This window comes from Patella vulgata, chromosome 6 (genome assembly GCF_932274485.2).
Source record: "Patella vulgata chromosome 6, xgPatVulg1.2, whole genome shotgun sequence".
Lineage (NCBI taxonomy): Eukaryota > Metazoa > Mollusca > Gastropoda > Patellidae > Patella > Patella vulgata.
In genome coordinates this window covers 50,160,295-50,181,855 of record NC_065884.2, presented here as the reverse complement: position 1 = coordinate 50,181,855, position 21,561 = coordinate 50,160,295, and the positions used below count along the sequence as shown (strand labels likewise).

Below are 21,561 nucleotides of genomic sequence, written 5' to 3'. Positions count from 1 at the left end.
TTATTATTTTTCAAGCCTTCAACTGTCAGGGAGTCTTACGTGCTCACTAATATGTACACGAAACCCTCGATTTTTTTGTCCCACCCAAAAGACAATACGTTATCCCCTGCCAGGCCTTCCGTCCCGTACCACTGTAAAGAGGAATCACGACGGAAAATTCCCGATGTGCTTTCTCGGCCAACACAGTGATCAAACTCGAGACCGCAACGTTAGCGAGCCAACGTCTGACTCACTGAGTCAGCGTGACTACCAGAAAAGTGGGACATTAAACCCCATTTCCGGAGTGATTCCTCCTTGGCAGTCGTGCATGATGGAGGTTCTGACAAGGGATAACGTATGGTCGTTCGGATGGGACGAAAAACGAGGTCCCATTTACATATTGGTGTGCCCGTAAAAGACCCCCTGACAGTTGGAATTCAATATAAGAGTAGGCCGTAGCGCCGCTATCCGGGCAAAGTTTCCCTCATAGTACACTGTATACCGTATGTCCGTCTTCAAAAGAACGAAATGAAATGAAATGGAGTTTAACACCTAGGCTACTGTTTTGCTCCGACTGGGCTAATGAAGAAGGGTTTACGCCATACAGTGTGTTATGAGGGACATTTCGCCGGAACAGTGGCGCTACGGCCTATTCTTAAATCGAATCCCAACAGCCAAGGGATCTTTTACGTGCATACCAATGTATACAAGGGACCTCCTTGATAGGCCCTCCTCCCTGCACCACGCCGGAGAATCTCGATGAACTTTCTCAGCCAACACCGGGAGCGAACCCACGACCTCCAGGCTAGCGAGTCAGGGTCTTACTCACTTAGCCACTGTGGCTCCCGAAGCAGAACAGTTTGACGTTAAACCCATTTCATTTCATTTCATTTTCCTACTTCTCTGGAAATTTTCAATAGACTGTGGCATTTCTTCATCGAATTTCAACTGAGAAGGATTCTTGTATGTACACGCCAATGTGTACACAGTAGCTTGGTTGTTTTAGGGGTTTTTTTTGGGTCACATCTGCAATACTAGACACTGTTCTTTGCCAGGCCCTTTGTCCTGCAACCGACATGGAGAAATCGCGCTGCAAAATCCCGGGGAACTTTCTTGACCAACAACAGGATCAGTGTACATAATCACAGTATTGAAAGGAAAATGGCCGATAACCCGACATCACGACACCACGAAAACCCGACATTTTAAGCCGACAATACGACATTTTTTACGCGACATTACATTTTTAATGTCGTGTTGTCGGGTGAAAATGTTGTATTGTCAGTTTGAAATGTGATGTCAGGTTGTCGCCTTATGAAGGGCGACACCACGACATGATACCAATCAGCCACCATAGTTTCGAGCGCCGTGCGTAACAAAAGATTTTAAATCCATTTCGAATGACCACTGACACGATTCACACGGGTGAAGGGTTATAACACGGGTATTTAATCCAACAGTTAATTAAACTTTTTTATTAATAGAAATTGGTACATGAAAACCAAGAAGCAGTTTGTTCAGATTAAGTGCAATTAAAGACGCCCCTCAATAAACACGAAAAGCGTCAATGAAGTAAACTAATCTTTCGTTATAAAACATAATTTGTCCACGTGCAAAATAACTAACCCGTATATACATCGTTTCTTATACAGGCCTCTAAAAGGTCTATTAAAGGCTCAATACCACTCTTGTTGTAACTGAATAATATGTCCCAATCTTTATTCTGGTCAACAAGTGAAATTGTATTATTTTAGAATATTTCAATTAATTGATGATACAAATTTCATCTTAACACACCTTATTTAAAAATTTTGAAATATTCAACATAATGGTTTGAAACGTCTAACGTAAACCTTTTCGAATGAAACTTCGATTTAAAAATATTTTCTAACCCTCTCTCTGGACAAGTAAAATAGGATGTAATGGATAATTTACACAACATGTAGGACACTTAAACATCTAGTACTTAGATAGAGATATTATTTATTTTCTGGAGCTTTCAAGCCAGCAAGAGTGTTATTGTCCCTTTAAATAGTCGTATCTAATAAGATTTTTTAAAAACCTTTCGTAAGTGCTTACACTATACATTGAGTGTGAATTATATTTTAATGTCGAATTAAATTAACAAATATTAATTTTACTTTCATCCACATTATGATGATTCACTGATAAAATTCCTTTGATATTTAAGAAAATACGTCTTATTATTTGTACTGTCAAAGAGGCGTTTTGAAAAAAAGGGGAAAATAGACAAATGTAAGCATGACGGCTATAATGAGATATTTAGTATTAAATTTGGGGATTATAGGGGACTGACATTTCTGTAGAAGTTTGGGCATGGTCGAGTGGTCTAACGTTTTCGCTTTAGATCATACGGCTAATTTTATTATATCACGTGGTTTCGACAATGAGTAGGATACTAGGGCTGCCTGCCCAACATCAAGATATTTCATTGGGTCCACTAGATTCATCCGTCTGCTAAGGCTTGGGTGGCTGAATGGTCTAACGTTTGAGCTTTAGATCATAAGGTTTGTATTGAGTCGCTTTTTTTCTCTATAGCTTAACAATGATAAAGGCGACGCACGACTCGAATTTTGCGTCGCGCGTCACTTTTTTCAAGGGAAGTGCCCGAAATAGAACACCATAAAATGTTTCTACAAGCTTAGACGGAGTGTTGATAGTGGGATCAAGAGAAGATACATATAAAGGGGAGTTAACATATAATATTTCGAAATTTTTTCGATTCTGATTGGTCGAAAAGTGTGTTCCAATGGACAATAAACCCCCTCTAAATTACCAAGGCGAATTACGGCGTATAAATATAACAGTGTACTTTTTTTCATTTTTGTGTTCAATGATCTTCCTCAGCTCAAATATTTATTGACAAATATCTTCCAAGAAATTCTGCACACATGACTATCACACCATTTTCAAATATCATCTTTTATGAAAACACATTCCTGAAATACATAAAACAGTAGAAAATCTGTGAAATACAAAATTATCCTTAAGTTTAGAGAAACAAAATAAAATATCAACATCATTATATATTTGAAATATCATGTTTATGCATTGTTTTTTTGGTTGAAATCAAATATGTCTATGCAATTATCAAATTTATGTATGATTTCTGATAATAAATTAAATTCAATATCAATACAATGACGCTGTATTTTCATAAATAGACAAAACCATGCTACGATGTGCAACATGACTGCTTTGTGGGCGCTTATTATTGATCCTGTGCAAATACAAATTGAGATATTTCCATAATTTTTTTTTCAATTGTTGCTATGCATTTTGGCAGTACACACGAAAAAAATCATTCACCTGCATCATCCAAAATCACGACGTCAAAGTAATGTTAGACAAGCATGATAAATTGACCGACGCCCAGGGTAAATGGGTAATATTTTAAAAACTGGCAATATCTGAAGGTGGGAATATGGATTTTCCATCACTAGAAACCTTGTATTATAAGAAAATGGCAACATTTTTTTAGACCCAGGTGGGGTGCAACAAAAATCGATTTCTAAGCACATTTTACCTATACAGACGACACTCTACATTAAAGAAAATTCAAATAGATAATATCAAAGGATATTTATATAACTATTATTCACATCTTTACTGGGATACTACTCATAACAAATCAAGCCTCGGGGATAAAATATTTCTGAGAAAACAGTATTTCCATAAATTAGATGAAAATCAAAGCCAGATTGTGAACATAAAATGTTTGGAAGCATTAAAGGGCCAATCCCGATAAATATTTTGGAGAATAAAACTGCTTAATTTTGTGTTAAATCCCTTAAAATCCTTTACTTTAGGGTCGAGAAACTAACTCAATATATGTGATACGTTTTCAAAAAAATTAAACCTGTCAGTCTTCATCTGGCAATGGAGACCGGTGTCCCAAGCTGTATTATGCGGTGTCTGGATAAAACCAGACTTTTATTTTATAAAAATTTACCTTTCGTTATCAAGTACAGCTCATGGGTCATTCATTGTATAAACCTCTATATTTTGGCACTTAAATTTCATACGTACTCCGACTTTTATTTTTGAGACTGTTCAAATCGGGATAGTCCCTTTAAAACTATTTAAAAATAATAAAACCCCAGGCTGAATATTGAATTTTTCGGTGAATACAGGCCTCATATTAATACATTAGTATTAAATTCGCTTAACTATAGTTTTGAACATAAGCAATTATCACAGTCACAAAGACAATCGATTATTAAACTTATCCCAGCAAAGATATATCACTTCTATCTAACTGGCGCCCAATCACACTTATAAATGTAGATGTGAAATTAGCAAAAGTAAAATTTTATCATTAAGATTAAAGCCCTTTCTTCAGTACTTAATATATCAAAATCAAAATGCCTTTATTTCTGGTCGTCATATACAGGAAAATACTCGTATCATTGATGGCATGTCTTGCACAAGACCATTAAACAACTTAAAATACAGACACTACCCACCACGTGCATTTCAATGAAATACGTCACGCAGGTCCAATATTGCGACTAGTATAAATTATGTACGCTTGGCACATTGCCCGTACCATTATTTGAAACAATGGAACAACAACATCAAAGGATGACATCACATCTGTATTTTAAAGTTTATTAATTTGAGTTTAATATTATGAGTTATAAGAAAATATGAAAGATATATATATCATAACATTAAAGCAAACAGGTGTGTTTTTGGATTAACAGGATTTTCTTGGCAATAATGTAATCTATTAAATCTTATACAAAAAAAAAGTTAACGATTAAAGGCAATGTACAATGAAATGCACATAATTATATTCGCCAGAACTTCAAAACAAGAGAACAGCAGTCACATGGCAAATGTTGGCCATTTTCTTACACCATTACTGTTGCAGATTCTTTAAATTGTATTCATTATCTACAATTAAAACTGTTTCCAGAATGATGACCAGATAGAACAACATCACATTAAATTGACAAATTAACATGCCTGATGTGACTGTCGTTTACAGTTTATAAACAAAGCCATGCGCATATGCTTCATATGCTTCGTAGTCTGTGTATATCTGGCTGCAGCTGAATACACTAAGAAAGGTGTTGGAATGAAAACTAATAACAGAACAGTTTTATTTTTAACAAAAACGTTACTAATTTGCATGCATGTAGTTATAAAACGACATAAAAAAATACTTGGGAGGATTTCTTAAAATGAAGTATCAACATTATTTATTTAAAGTAGCTTGATTAAAGGAATGTTATTATCTTACACAAAATTCAACAGTAACAGTCAACATTGGGGATCACAGTTAAGACGTAATACTATAATTGAAGGAAGAGATCACCCATCGCAAGCTGATTAAAAACAATCCGTCAACAATAAACAGTACATTAATTTCATGTAATGTAATTTAAGTTTTAAAACCTGTATTAAACATAACTTGATTCCAATATAATGCTGTTGATTATGCCACATTATCATCTTCACAAAATTCAGGTATTGTATTAGCCAAACTGGATACTGCAATCTAGCAAACTTATGTATTAGGGGTCACTGTGAAGATACACTATTTCATTTTGAGGATAGCACAACATGGTATTATAATTAATTATATCATCCAAATGATTAAAAGTTAAATAAACACATTACATACACACACCTGAGTTGAAATTTAAAGACTTGGGGAAAATACCTTATTTGATAGTGTGGAGAAAGCTAAAGCAAAAGAGAGAGAGAGAGAGAGAGAGATGGGGTTTAACGTCCACTCGACACAAACTAGGTCATTTCGGGACTAACATATGGTTTAATTTCATTCAATAATTCGCTTGCGCATAGGGGTCTTTAGCAGTGGGAGGAAACCGGAGGACCCGGAGAAAACCCACGAGGTTGGACAGGCGACCATACTCCTTGTCACGTACAACCAGGGATTCGAAACCACGCCAGTTGACTCAATGACAGACATTATGATACAGCGCGCGCACGCTAACCATTCAGCCATCTACCCCCCCTAAAGCAAAAGATCTCTAGTATATATGTGTAAAAAGTAAAGCTGTATATAAGTGAGGTGGATAGGTTTAATAAAATTATCATTATTATATATAATATATATTATTACATCACATTAATTAACACATGAACTGTGTAGAACACTCATTATATAACAGAACACATTAATTTAGCATATCTTATATTTTAGCATAATCATGGATTTAATCTAAACCATAGAACAAATGACCATATCTTATATTATAACACAGACATTTAACTTAACCACTGAACATAATAATATTACCATATTTTATATAACAATTATGTGGATTAAACCATATATTATAACAATAAGCATAGAACACCATATCTTATAACAATAACATAGATCTAATAACAATACATGGTGTTCACGTGTCTAAGACTTCTTTTAGAGCCTGAAAAATAAAAAAATATAGAAAATATAGATCTATGTACTGTAACAATCCATTCTACTCTTTACCTATATTAAGAAATGAAATGGGGTTTAACGTCCTACTGTTCTGCTCCTAAACTGGGCTAATGAAGATGGGCATACTCCATACAGTGTGCTATGAGGGAAATTTTGCCCGGGCAGCGGCGCTACGGCCTACTCTTATATGGAATTCCAACTGCCAAGGGATCTTTTATGTGCACGCCAATATGTACACGGGACCTCGGTTTTCTGTCCCATCCGGGCGACTGGACAGCTGTCCTTGTCAGGCCCTCCGTCCTGCATCACTGACGAGGGGAAACCACACCGGAAATCTATATTAAGATATCAGATATAGATGTAGTTGCTTTCAAAATATTCACTATGGTATTAATTGTACTTCCCATCGTAGGAACATTTTAACTTGACCCAAATAAGAGAATTGTGCGACGTTGTTTATACTGTATGATCGACGAGTTACTGCCACTTGCAACTGTTTAATTAATAGTTATCAATGAAAGTTTCACTGACATTCTGCCAAAATATCAGTGAATAATAAAAAAAAAAATGTTCACACTGACATTTTAAATGTGGGTTTACTCCAAATGGTTATATATGACATAAAACAGATATCATTAATTCAATAACATCATAAACCATTTACAGGCTTATCACAAGACAATCATACACAAAATAGTAAATCTTTTATGCATATATAGATAAGTAGAAAACATTTACCTTTCTGGCAAAGTAAGGTAGTACATTGAAACATGCTCTATGTACATCAGGACTGTAGTATTTCATACTCATGTCGTCTAATTCTTTACTATTATAATTTCGTACAGGTTCTTTCAAATTAATAGACTGAAAAATAAAAGAAAATGGAATTTGCAAGTAATTTGGGTAATTTTATCGCACAGTAACAATTATTAATCTGAGTATTAGGCCTACCTGGTATTTTATAAAACAAAATACTGCATGGTTTTTCGAAAACATTGGAATCTCACATGATTTTTTTTGAATGATGTGTCCTTACGTCAACTACCAAGTTAGTACCAAACCAATTACTTACCGAATCATTACTACATAAGAAAAAGCCCATGTGACCGCCTGCATATGTTGGTGTATAACCAGATGCATAGGCTACAACAGGAAACACCCCCTTACAATATGTCAATATCTTCTTAATTAAATTTAAATCAAACCATAGTGTCTCTCCTGAAACAAATATAAAATTTTAAATTATATATTGCTTGACTCGGTTGGTTTTATTGTGGATTCTAATTAGAAAGGAAAAAGGGGAGCAACTCTTGAAATACAGAATAATAAGTTGTACAAAACAATATAGAGGAATAGTGACATAAATTAGAGCAAAAAAAAAAGCACTGACTTAATAACAAAAATTTCTGCATTAATTGTGTGTTCTTTAAACCGTATAACTGTCTTTGATTCTGAACTGATTCCTAATCCAGAAGATTTGTTTGCAAGAATGGACAATCGTGGGCATCGATATCTGTCGCAAATAGACTTATCAAAAGGGTATTGGCAAGTTAGTCCTCGGTTAATGCTCCAGCTACTTTCAGTCGGTCAATAAGATAATTGCTTCTGGGAGTTAAAAATTTGAAAAATGCTCATGTAGGCTATGTTACTCTTTATTCAGAAAGGTGGTTGGAACATGTCAATATTCTGGATTTTTTGTTTTGCTGTCTAAGCTCTTCACACTTAAGTGTTTCTTTGGAATTTAAGTTAGGATTAGGGTTATTGAACTGATTCTTGATAATCTAGATGTAATAAGGAAGCTGTCTGTACTCGTACAATAAACAGGTGGGATCAATTTTGGAACACAAAAAATGCCAGAGGAAGAAATATATACACCCATCCACTTTTACTGGCAACTGATGGCTTGATATACCGGTATTAGCATGGTATGATTGTAACTTCTGTGTTCAAGTAATATTGGGTTTGTAGTCCCCGAGATGTAAAGACCACAGGCACTTGAAGGGATTAAAATAAAACTTCTTACTACTGCTTGACTATATATTATAGTATATAAGCAGTATTAAGAAGTTTTATTTTAATCCCTTCAAGTGCCTGTGGTAAAGACTGTAGTAGTCAATTACTCACCTTGACAACTGATTATTCCTTTAGGCTTCAATGCTCGTTTCAAACCTTCATAATAATCTTTTGTATACAATCCTTCAGCGGCACCTGCAACAAGCCAACAGTCAGGCTGATGTCCCCCACCAAAATCCCGAAATAAATAGATGACACATATTAATTAATTGCATGTTTATCTTTTTTCAAAAGTATCGAGCAATCAAACTGATTAAAAACTATACACTAAGTTTCACCACTCTCTATCAGATAGAATCTTGGTCAAACAAATTGCTTAGCTCTGCTTAGCTTTAGCTGAAAATGTTAATCATTGAACTCAGTCAAGACATTCAGCTAATGAACATCAAGTTTAAACATCAAATTGCTTTTCTCTGCTTACCCTAAGTAGAAAATTCTCATCTTTGAACTCCATAAAGGCATTCACCTAATAAACACCTACACCAAGTGTGAACAATTAGAAGGAGAGTTATTGTGTTCTAAAGACTCGAACAATCAAATTGCTTATCATTCTGCTTACCCTGAGCAGAAAATGCCCATTATTGAACTTAGTCAAGGTACTGATGTAATGAAACTATACAAAAAGTTTGATCACGCTCACTTAATCAGAAAAAAAGCAGAAAATGATCATCTTCAAACTCCACCAAGGCGTCGACTTAATGAACACCTACACCAAGTTTGAACATTCTAGATCAGTTAGGAGAGTTATTGTGTCCCAAAAAGTGTGACGGATAGACAGACAGACAGACAGATGGACGAAACCATTTTAATAGTCCCCTGCTTTCTTCTAATGGCGGGGGACAAAAATAAAGAGTAACTATTAATTTGCTTAAATTACAGCACAGATATTGATTAAATTTACACTTAAACATACATTATGCAAGAGCTAAATTTGCCTATTGTAGGTCTTTCTTTAGGCCTGAAATGTTATATAAACTATTAATTAGACATTAATTAACGTATCCAGACCATAATCAACTCTCGATGTTAACGCTAGGCTGCGATAATTGTTGGAATTTGCTGCATAACTTTCCTTCTCGATTTAACGATTAAATCAATAATCGAGACTATGATTTTTGTCGTACCGACTTTAGTAATGATGACCGAGGCTATGTGGAACTTTCGATCGCTTATTTCTCGGTTCATAGTGGATCAATTTGACTGAAATTTTCAGCAAATTGCCTTTACATTATCTAGTTTTTAACTATTATAGTGAGAACTGCCAACTCGTTATCTAATCTCCCATAATGTATCTTTAATGATAAGTAATGACTTATTCAAGTAGTGACATAATCCTCAACCACTGTGTTAAAGATATGTTCAATTATAGTTAATTACTCTTATGGATTTACTAAAAATGTATTTCTTATGAAATATCTTAAGATATGTTTTCAGCAAAAAACATAGATAGGATATCCGATATAGTCTCTAAGCATTGCTGTGTAAATAGGTCAATAGCATGAAGTAGAGTGGTCTTTGACTAATGGAAATCCAATTTTGTTTAGTTTTGATGACTTATTGATACATACGTTATGTTATCTTTTAAAATCTCTACTTATTAAAATTAATCTTTCAGGCCCATATTTTCAAACAGTGTCTAAAATACTCTGTGATTAGGTCTAATCGGTAACTAGCTAATTAGAGATTAGTAATTGACTTAGTATGGCATTCTCAAAAGTCAGATTAGCTAATCTTAGACTAGAATTTCTCTTCTTCAGCCATTAAGATTAAGTTTTAAAATTTGATTGTAAACCAAACATTTAAATCACTGATTTCATATAATCATTGATTAAAGAGTTTTTGCTTATCATTAACAAAAGGGGGTAGATTACAAAAACATGACATTGTGTTTGAGAACCGTGTTTCCCAACCTGGGGTTCAAAGGGGTCATGAGTAGGGTGAAAGCAGGGAGAAAAGCGGGTCCGTGTAAACAGACATCCAAGTAAATTAGAGTTTGAAATTTTGGGTATTGTAGAAATATTTAGTATCGGGACAATGATTTTCAGTGGCTGTTATCCGTCACATCTCCCAGAAGCGACCTAGTTGAGTTCACAAAGTAAATTAGAGTAGACCATTTTTGTATTGTAGAATGTTTTAGTATTGGGACAGTAGTTGTTATCCGCCACATTTCCAACAAACGACCTAGTTAAGTTCACAATGGGGAGGTGAGGAGGTGTAATTGTCTTCACTACAACAGAAAATTCTCTCAGATTAACATCAATGTTGTATTAACTTGCAATATTTCTATTTAAAGGGAACAGAAGTGCTGTACTTGATAACGGAAGGTACATTTCAACTGCACGTTATTTTTATAAAATAAAAGTCTGGTTTTATCCAGACATCGTATAATACTGCTTGGGACACTGGTCTCCGTTGACTCAATGACAGACTTTATGATACAGCGTGGACGTGCTAACCATTCAGCCATCCAACTCCACCAGCCCATTATGAAGAGTATTGCACAATTATGTGTAATAATAGTAAATTACTCTGTCCAGTATTGCAGTATAATGTTATGATAATACACTTTGAAATATTGCATAGATATGGTAGTAGCCGTTTTCCATAAGTATGTGTTAGTTTATTAAAATGAAAGTGTGATAGGCAGGGTTACCTCTGCCTAGGGGGTTGATTTGAAATGTAAACATTTTATTCAGACTATGATGGGTCATAAGCATTTAAAACATATCCATCATAGTCAGTTTTTATAGAGATTACCTATCAAGTGTGAACGGACAGGTTTGAGTAACAACTAAGTCTTCAATTAATGTGAGCACATCAAAATAACAATTTGTTTAGTATCAGATATTCAATTCCAAAATGTGCTGGCTCCAAATGGCTTTGATACTTTGATGTGATGCTATTTTCTTCACCTTTGATTTAGTTTTGTTGTCTGCTAATATGTCTGGTAGAAAATTAGGATTTCTTGTGTGAATTCTATAATACCCTACTGTATTCAACCCAAAAAGCACCCATGACCCATGAGCTAGGTCATTTTGGGACTAACACATGGTTCAATTATTAATTTTAATAATTCGCTTGCGCGTAGGGATCTTTGGCAGTGGGAGGAAACCTGAGGACCCAAAGAAAACCTACGATGTTGGACAGGTGGCCCTACTCCTTGGCACATACAACCGGGGAATCAAAACCCCGCCAGTTGACCCATTGACAGACCGTATGATACAGCGCGCACATGCTAACCATTCGGCCATCCAACCCCCCATGAGCTCTTGAATATCAGTAAAAGTACAATCAGTCGGTTTACAACACACTATGATATCAATATGATTTAAGTCACGGTGACTGGAGTATGATATTTTTGTGAGTAGGTTACATTATTCAGTCAAATATGGAATACTATGCAGGTTTCCAAAGATTCTGTTTAACCAAATATTGCATTATATCTGAATATAGCATTACATCTGAATAATATCAGATTATCTGTAATATCCAGACAGATAGACCTGTTCTATTTTATGAATGCATGCTCATTTCTGGCCAATATTGCAGTTGTTGTAGGTTAAAAAATACCCAGTTGAAGTCTATTGAAAATCAGTGGACTATATCAATATGAACAATTGATGTAAGCTCGATATATCCCCCCTTTATTCACACATGAGTAGTTCTTATATTCTTTATACATAATATAAGCTAAAATAACAGTTATAAACTAACGACTGAAAGTAGTAGTAAAAAATAAACTAGAAACTACATGTACAACTATTTTTTGAAATTCAACTTTCACGAATTATGGTCCATAGTAACAAAACATGGTTAGAGCCCTGGATTCTACAATCTAATTAAAACAAAAAGTCAACATTTACAAAAAGACAAATAAGTGTATTAGTTTGTGAACATTAACAGTAGAGCTGGCCAAAGTAACATCTAATATGTTTGAGAATATGTCTGACATTAAACAAGAGGCCAAGTGGGCTTAGTCCTTGATTGGTATGGTCGCTTGGTACAGACTATCAATATATTCTTTGAGAAAAAATGTCTAGTTTTTATTATGCAAGAGTGTCATAATTTGTCCCTTTCACATACTACTCTCCCATTCCAAGAAGGCCAATAAAGTCGAAATGGCAAAAAGTTAAAAGAGTCAATGATGGTAAGACATAAACCATTTGGGTCATTGGACAGTTGGACTAAAAACAGTAATATTGTGATATTTTATATTTCCGCCAAACATCAAAGTTACTGGTGAATGTTTCATTTCTAGGCAATAGGTGTTTCCGTATCATATTGTATTGCAATAAGTATCATATTGTATTGCAATAAATTCCTATTTTAACTAAAATAAAAACAAATTTCAATTTCAGAAGAAATATTATATTTACCAATTGGATCAGGTGCATCTGTTATAATGACATCAAATGATTGTGTGTTCTCCTCCATATATTTAACACCATCACCTACATGAACTAACACTCTTGGATCAGATAAACATGATGCCATGCCAGGTAGATATTTCTTACTTACATCTATCACTTTCTGTAATAATAGCAAATAATATTCATATTTTTCTATACCATATTGGCATAAGTACTAAGTAGCTAAAGTCACATTTTGGACATCTTTGCCAGATGGTAATAAAAATGGTGTAGTGAAATCTATAGAAACTAGTATAAAATTCAAATGGCTAGAAAATGCTTTTAACATCTGATGATTGTGGCCGTAAATGCTATATCTGACTTTTAATCAGGCTTGTTTATTTGTCAAATAGGCCAATATAACCAGTCTGCATAAAACATGATATCTAACAACATCTGCATACAGTTCAATATTGTTGTGACACATAAAAAATTAACTGCTGTTACAATCAAACATAGTTTGTAACCATTACCTGTCATCAACTACAAATTCAGTACACTAATTTTATTGGTAATAATAATTTACTGTACCTGATCTATTTCACATAACACAACTTGTTCAACACTGGCATATTTTAATACTTCTCTTACTACTCCACCATCACCCCCTCCTACCACTAAAACCTGAAATAACATTTAACCAATATCAAAAACCTTATAGCAAAACCCTTCAATTTATTAGTACAAAAATATCAAATAATGTTCTTTATTAAATATCAGATAAATAAGAGTTTCGCTATAATGTGCTTTATAAAATAAATAAGACTTTCACATTAATGTACTTTATTGAATATCAGATAATTAAAAGTTTCACTATAATGTGCTGAATATTAAATATCAGATAAAGAAGAATTGCACTATATATGTGCTTTATTAAATATCAAATAAATAAGAGTTTCGAAATAATGAACTTTATTAAATAGCATGTATAATGTACATTGTTATAATGTACTTAATACAATATAATACAATGTACTTAATATAATATAAAAGTTTTGCTATAATGTACTTTATTAAATATCAGATAAATAAACGTTTTGCTATAATGTGTACTTTATTAAATATCAGATAAATAAGAGCTTTGCTGTAAAGTCACAACAAAAGGCACTATTTTGTTACAATAAACATCAAAGTTGCTTGAAAAATTAAAAATAAATATACTATCTTATAGTAGTTTCATGAAATGTTTACAGATGAATCGAATCAAAATGAAATAAAGTAAAGACAACCCAGCACATTTTATCATTTTATGCATAAAATAACTGGTAAATTTTCAAGTAAAAATGTGTGTTTTTGACCTACCTTTGTTGGATTAGGATGACTATTAAGAGGAAGATGTGCAATCATCTCTTGATAAGAAAACTCATCCCTCTCTGTACACTGATATACTCCATCTAATACAAGTACATTACCAAACGTTGTACTGAAATAAACAATAGTATTTTTCACAATCTGCAGTGATCATTAAGGCCCTTGGAATGCAGTTGGAAGTCATAACTATACTAAACAGCAAAAAAACTGTCATTATGATTTCAAAATTAGAGAGGCACTTTAATCAAATCATTCTAGAAAATGACTTACTAAATGGATCAAAGCAATTTTTTGTGAACAGTATGTTGACACATTAGTGATTAATTCATCAAAATTCCAAGACATTACGAGAAGGTTTAGAGTCTGTACACAGTCTATACATCAGTATTTGGTGTGTCCACTGCAAGTGTCAATAACAGCAGCGCAGTGTCTGTACATGGAGTCATGGAGTGGACCAGACGATTGATGAACGCCATTGGCACCTGGAACCACACTCTCAGAAAAGCCTGGAGCAATCCATAGGCTGTGTTTGGTCTCGGTACAACGTTACTAAGTCTCCTCTGAATTTCATCCCAAAGATGTTCAATCGGGTTTAAGTCCGGACTAAGGGCTGACAAGTGCATAATGTTGACACCGTTCTGCTGTAAAAAGTCCAGAGTAACTCTGGCAGTGTGTCATGCTGGAAGACGTTCACGGCCATGGCGAGGGTTGAGGATCGGTCCACGGTAAGGTCTACGGCAATGGATGTTCTCTCTGGTGAGACATTGGCGTGCCATATCAGTACTGATGGGTCTTCCGTGTGTTTGGGAAGGAGCCTTATTGCTCAGGTAAAGTTGGAGATGTGGTCACAAATATACAATAAAAACATTTAGCAAGTTTTATGCAATGCGTCTATTCAGAGTAACACACCAACCTGGGTTTTCAATTTTTTTTAGGAAGATATAAGTGATGGAAGATAAAACTTTAGATGAAGATGTTCCTGGCGCTTTCTTTTCAATGATGGCTTGAATATGTCACAGCAAACATGAAAGCAATAAAATGGTGTAACGTGCGATTTATATATCGATTTTCTCCAGGTCCTCTGGTTTTTCTTACACTGATCAAGACCCCTAAGTGCAAGTAAATTATTATAATAAAATTGTACCATATTTTGGTCCCGAAATGACCTGGTTTGTGACAAAAACAGCAGGACATGCTGTGGTGATCATTTTAGCAACATCATTTTCTGATATTCATGCTGTGTATTTGTGGTTGAAAGTAACAATTCATTTTTAGCTTCTGACAGTGCTTTTGACAGGGATAATAATACCTGCATGTAATCATTACAATTACTTTCTCATGTTTAGCAATTTAATTATTTACCATTACATTGAAAGTAATTAATTACCATTATTCATTACTTTATAAACGGTAACAACTTTTTTTACAGACATTAAAAAGGCCATTTTTTTTTTAAAACATGAAGCAAGTTATGCCTTTATAATGTCACGGATTATATGCACATTACCATTTAACTTTTAAGTGTAATCATTACAATTACTTTCTAATTTTTAGCAATGTAATCAATTTCCATTACACTGAAAGTGCCATAATTATTTAGTTACCGTACTATTACTGTATACTCTAAAAATTAGAACTTTTTTTTACAGACATAAAAAGGACAAATTTAAAAAAAACAATGCATCTACAAAATCTGGCTAAAATTTCATGTGCATTTCCCAGTGTCTGTTGAAGGACACCAAAAAGGTTTTAGCTTAGTGTTATTTAGATATTTTTCTCTGAACTTTGTCGACTAAAAAATGAGCCCAACAGCTACAGGATCACCCTGACCTCCATACATGTACTTACCACAATACAAATAGGTCTCCTTAAAGTGACATTACTGTTTTCATATTGCTTTCAAAAAGAAACTATGTAATTAATTTCATGCAATATCAAATTCAAGCTAATATTAGACTAACCTACCTACTGGTAATTATCAAAAATCTAAGAAATGAGCCAAGCAGAATTTCCAAGACATCTGCTCATCTTCGTCAAAACTATTATAGACTTTTATGTGTACACTTGTAATAAATCTTAAACTAATAAGTGTATCTTAACAGTGAATAGGCAGATTTGTCCAAGATGGTGGATACAATCTAATTTGAACATTCCTGATGTAATGGTATAAATGAATTAAAACCAACCATTTACTGACCAACTTTGGTGTTAAATAAAAGTGCTAATGCAATCTATACTATAAGGTTACGTGGTCTTTTTGTATAATTTACATCGTGACTATTCAATATATATAATGCTTAAACATGTGGACTGTCCACAAAGGTTGTTGCATATATTTATTTTTTGTAAATAATGACAGCATTCACAGAGATTAAAAACTGATCTTGAAAGATTAACAATCCATGAAGTAGTTACCGGGAATTCTTTTTTTCTATTGGCTTTAAGTGCTTTCTGTGAATCAATTAATGGAGATTGTTGAAAATCAATAGGCTTCTCATCAACATATACACTGTGTATAAATTTCAAGTCAGATATTAACTTAAGCCAGTGCGTTTAACAGTAATTGTTGATGACGGACCAGCTGGGGCAACAACAAAATACAACCACATTTTAATGTGGGCATGTAGGAAAACTGGAACTTTTTTCTTTAACTAGTTTTATATGCGACCGACGACTTTACTTTAAAGGAGCTAAATCGCTAATATTTGGGACCTACAAATTGACACAAATGGGTCGCAACGTATATAATAATGTAATATGAATGTAAATAAACTGATTTACATTCAATCGTTTCCGTTTTACTCTAATTTTGAAGCAGTTATGTTCGGTGAAATATGCCAGAAGTCTCAATCGGATGGCAATCTCTAACGACTGGTTATTCCAGTCTATACCGATAGTATTTATTGTGCATGCTCTCCATTTAAGAATATGGGGTCACCGTGTGATATGACTTGTGGAATATGTCTAACCTCATGCATCGTGTCGCTTGTTACAAATTGCGCTGAAAGGCATTATGGTACACGATTTGTGTACCAATGGTAAAATGTTTATTTTGTCTTAAATATTGGATATCAGAAGCCCATCTTTTCCCGGTAAGATCACAACACCAATGTTGATTAAAATTGACAAATAATTCGCGTTTTCAATGTCGAAGGTTTTGGATGATACTGAGTTAAAGACTTAGCTACTTTAACTGTACTTTAACCATTGTACTCACAGTGAAATATCAAGTATTACGTTCTACCCAGTGTAAGCACTAGAACGTTATCTAGCACACGCTGCATAATATCTAGCATGTCATAATACTCCTATATAATAAGATAACAAAACTGCATACAATTTTTTTTAAATTCATTTATTTTTTTCTCAATTTGCAAAAGCTAAAAAAAACTGCTCTCCTAAAATAGCTCTATCAGTTTGCAGAAGCTGAGGGATTTTTAAATAAGATAAAGAGAGTGATTCTTTTCATTCATATAGCAGGTGTACCTAGAGTGCTTCTACCGTGGTGATATCGCAGGCCAAGAGCACAAGATTAGAATCTACATAGCCATGACTTCATTCTAAATTATACATTTTGGGTTCTAACGTTCTAAGTTAATACTATTTACTGAGAATGTAAACACTTTGTCTTATACTCTGCAGATTTTAATTTGTTAACAAGGTTTTCATAAAAGGTGTGGTGTAGCTCTGTAACGTAAGGTAGCGGAACCTTGAATATCAATAACGTTTGTATCCTTATAACATCAATGCTTCACACCAAATTTGTTCAAAAGCTTGTGGAAAGCTGAATGGGTTCATCATCTCACAACTGCAATTCTTCACACTAAATTTGAAAAAAAATCTTCCAAGACTATATATCGCCATAACACGTTTTTTGCTGAATATCGAAAGCTACATGTACACACTAAATGGACAGACATGGTGGTGATATAATACCAACAACACTGAAATCTGGGCGTTTTTTGCTGAATATCGACAGGGTTCGTACATGACCCCAAAGCTACATGTACACACCAAATGGACGGGACATGGTGGTGACATAATACCAACCACGTTGAATTCTGGGTGTTTAAACAAAACTTTCAATTTTATCATTTTTTTTTATTTGGGGTACTTTTGAGAAAAAGTGGATTTCTGAATTGATGTAGACTGTAATCAAAGGTTTGTATTAATTAACTCTCAATCAATCAGATAGATGTAGCAGAAGATTATATGGAATATATACATTTTAATCTAGAGGTGTGAAACCAAACATTGGTTATGATTACATTTGAAAAGTCATTTTAATCAAAATTACATTTGAGCTTAGAGGCCATGGGGATAATTGTTTCCATCCGAAAATAATCTAATATGAATTTAACCAGTATCCAGCATGGAGATGCATTTCATTTGAATGTCAATCAAATAATTCTCATGAAAACACAACAGGATAGATGTGTTGAGATAATGTCAGTGTTAGTTGTTATTCAGGTCAGATGAATATAAAAATCTGTGAATTGTAAGCAAAGTGTGTCAACATTTCAACAATTAATTGAATTGTAATAATGTAATGAAAAGATGTATAATGAAACAAATTTTAAGTGCCACTTCTTGTATGAATGTAAGTACTTGTACATACTACATAAAGCCAAAGGCTATGGCAATATTAGTTACTTTAGTAACTGATATTCATATCGCTTTGAGAGCGAAGCGATTTGAATATCCCTTACTAAAGTAACTATGGCAATATGACACTGAATATATCATGAATCAGCACAATCTGGTTTTGTATATATTCCCTGTGAAAACAAAATCTGTAATAGAGACGCCATTTAATTTTGAAAACATGTACTGATCACATTCAAAGTGTAACTACCTATAGATTTATCTAATTATTGAAATTTTAACTCAACCAACTTATGCTGCCCAGGGCTGAGAGGAAGTTAAAATTTCCTTTAACTGGTTTACGCGTTAAAATTTTTAAGTTAACATATTAGTATGGGTTAATTACAGTATCAAAGCTCCTAAATCATTGCCATTTTCATATTCAACCCATTTTTTTACTGGACTCCAAATCTAGGATATAGGTGGCATTTTGAGAGGAAAACGTTTTTAAAAAAATCAAATTTGGTGCCTTCGACCTTGAACCTTGATTCTAAGTGGGAGACTGGAGACCAAGTTATTTCGACCAAAGATGTGCGATCCGGCAGACGTAACTAAAGCGTCAGTCGACTCAGTGGCAATGTGGCCTCTGACTTACAAATGTTATCAATTCGGCCCTTTCACTGGACTGTATACATGTATTATTTTCCAGCCCAATATTCCATCACAAAGTGTAAAACGTTAATTCATTTCTGTTAACACGTTAATCTCATTCATATGTTAACTAATTAATAAGTTAACTGCTGCCTAAAACCCAGACTAAAATATTCTGCCTTTAAAGATGGGTTCCCGCGTACAAACTGGGTGATTTAATGTTATAAATGGACTAAAAACATATTCAAACTAATTAATTTGTCATAACTTTGCTTCAAATCCTTCTCAAACATTGTAATTGCGAAGGAATGTCCTGCTATAAAAATTCGATCAAACCAGGTCATGTTTACGTCACGGGACTTACCTCGCATAGAAGTCAGAGGAGAATTCATTGCAAACATAAGACGATGTTGTCTTTAATCGCTTACTATTTATTATAAATATCGAATCCTAATTAAATTCTCGGATTATCCACTACCAGCGTCTTTTTCCGTAGTTTTTATCTCAGCAAGTTTTGTACGTCTAACTCTTCATAAAGTTTATCAACTTGTACATCAAGCGCTCAATGTTTGCGTGTGATCTTTGACATCACGCGTGCAGAAATTCCTAATCGTCAGGGCTGTTGATTAGGGGAACCCTTACATTTTTGTCCTGTATATGCTCCATGAGTGTTTTTCGGGGAATCCAGTATTTTTCTAGTAAGATTGGATATCTCTACTTTCCATATATACCAAAATTACCATAGGGGCCTACTTTTATTGGAAATAACCACCCGATAAATACTTTTCTGGGAACCCATCTTTACAATCAATTTTTGTGGTGAAAGAATGGGGTTTAATCAGTGTAATCTCCACTTGACACAAACTAGGTCATTTTGGGACAAACATATGGTTCAATTTTATTTCAATAATTTGCTTGCGCGTAGGGGTCTTTAGCAATGGGATAAAACCCACGAGTTGAACAGGCTGCCCTATTCCTTGCCACGTAGTACAACAGGGCCGGGAATCAAAATCACGCGAAATATTGATGGTGAAATGTTAGAGGCATAATATTTTAGTCTGGATTTTAACATGCATGATTATATATAGGAATTTATACAAATAACCTCACACTATTTGTTTTCTTTTCTTTTTACACTGATTTTAGATCTAGTATTTTAAAGTCGGCATAAAACCAACCAAAAAAACCCTCCTAACATAATATTGGTTTATAGGCAGAATAATTCTGTCTAGAAGTAGATTTTATAGTAAGTTTACATTATATAATATAGTTAGGTTAGAACTAGAAAGGTTGTCTAGGAAATTATCAAAATCACCTGAAATCAATTCTTATTATGAACCAGTCAATGTCTACATACATGTCATGCCGAAATTAAAAGTAGTATTTATATAATCACCTCTTAAAGACCAAAATATCTTGAAAATCTGACTTTTCGTGGTACAAAACTTCCTCTATTTCCAATGAAACGCTGTAACCTTTCCAGCCATCGTCTATTTCTCGAAACCATTTTCCGTCAATCTTCGATGAAGCCATGATTGCCCCTGTTCTTGCTTTACGTGCAAAGTTTACCCGAATCAATGATAATGAACGGTTGACTGTATTACACTAACTGCGATATAGGTTGAGGATGATATGATCAGTGTGGACTCTTCAGTAATTTGATTTCGATCAATGAATTTGATATGAATTTCAGAATTTATGGCGCTAACTGACACCTGATCGACAATGAATAGACAAAAAGCGAAGAACACCAGGGGTATTAAACGCAGACAAACTTCGCACCATGAATTACGATGGTTGTCGATACTAAATTTAATGAATATAGGCCTTATTTTATCAGACAACCGGTCAAGTTTCCCGAAAACATGTGCTCGTTGCCACTGCCACTATAAATAGTAACAAAAAGAATTCCCCAGTCACGTGATCGCATACCACAGGAGACAACTCTAGTCTCTTAATTTAAGACTTGGTTGTCCACCTTTGTTATTCCTAAAGATTTAGCTTTTTAATAAATTTGATTATCTGCTGAACCAGAACAGATTGCATTGTGTAATAGACAAATTTCTTAAGTAAAACTCCTGGAGTTTATGCTATTTTCTGTTATTTTCAGTGATA

The 21,561-nt window shown here is 34.1% G+C and overlaps 1 protein-coding gene across 1 annotated transcript; it reads right to left on the bottom strand.

The window, feature by feature from the left end:
- Nucleotides 1-4,314: 4,314 nt before the first annotated feature.
- On the bottom strand, nucleotides 4,315-21,346 carry LOC126823622 (spermidine synthase). Its single transcript, XM_050552570.2, has 8 exons — nucleotides 20,843-21,346; nucleotides 14,203-14,323; nucleotides 13,432-13,524; nucleotides 12,868-13,021; nucleotides 8,543-8,626; nucleotides 7,491-7,636; nucleotides 7,157-7,282; nucleotides 4,315-6,404 (listed from the first exon to the last, which is right to left on the bottom strand). The coding sequence occupies exons 1-8, from the start codon at nucleotides 20,977-20,979 to the stop codon at nucleotides 6,378-6,380; spliced, it is 888 nt and encodes a 295-aa protein (XP_050408527.1). The 5' UTR covers nucleotides 20,980-21,346; the 3' UTR covers nucleotides 4,315-6,377.
- Between the last annotated feature and the right edge of the window lie 215 nt (nucleotides 21,347-21,561).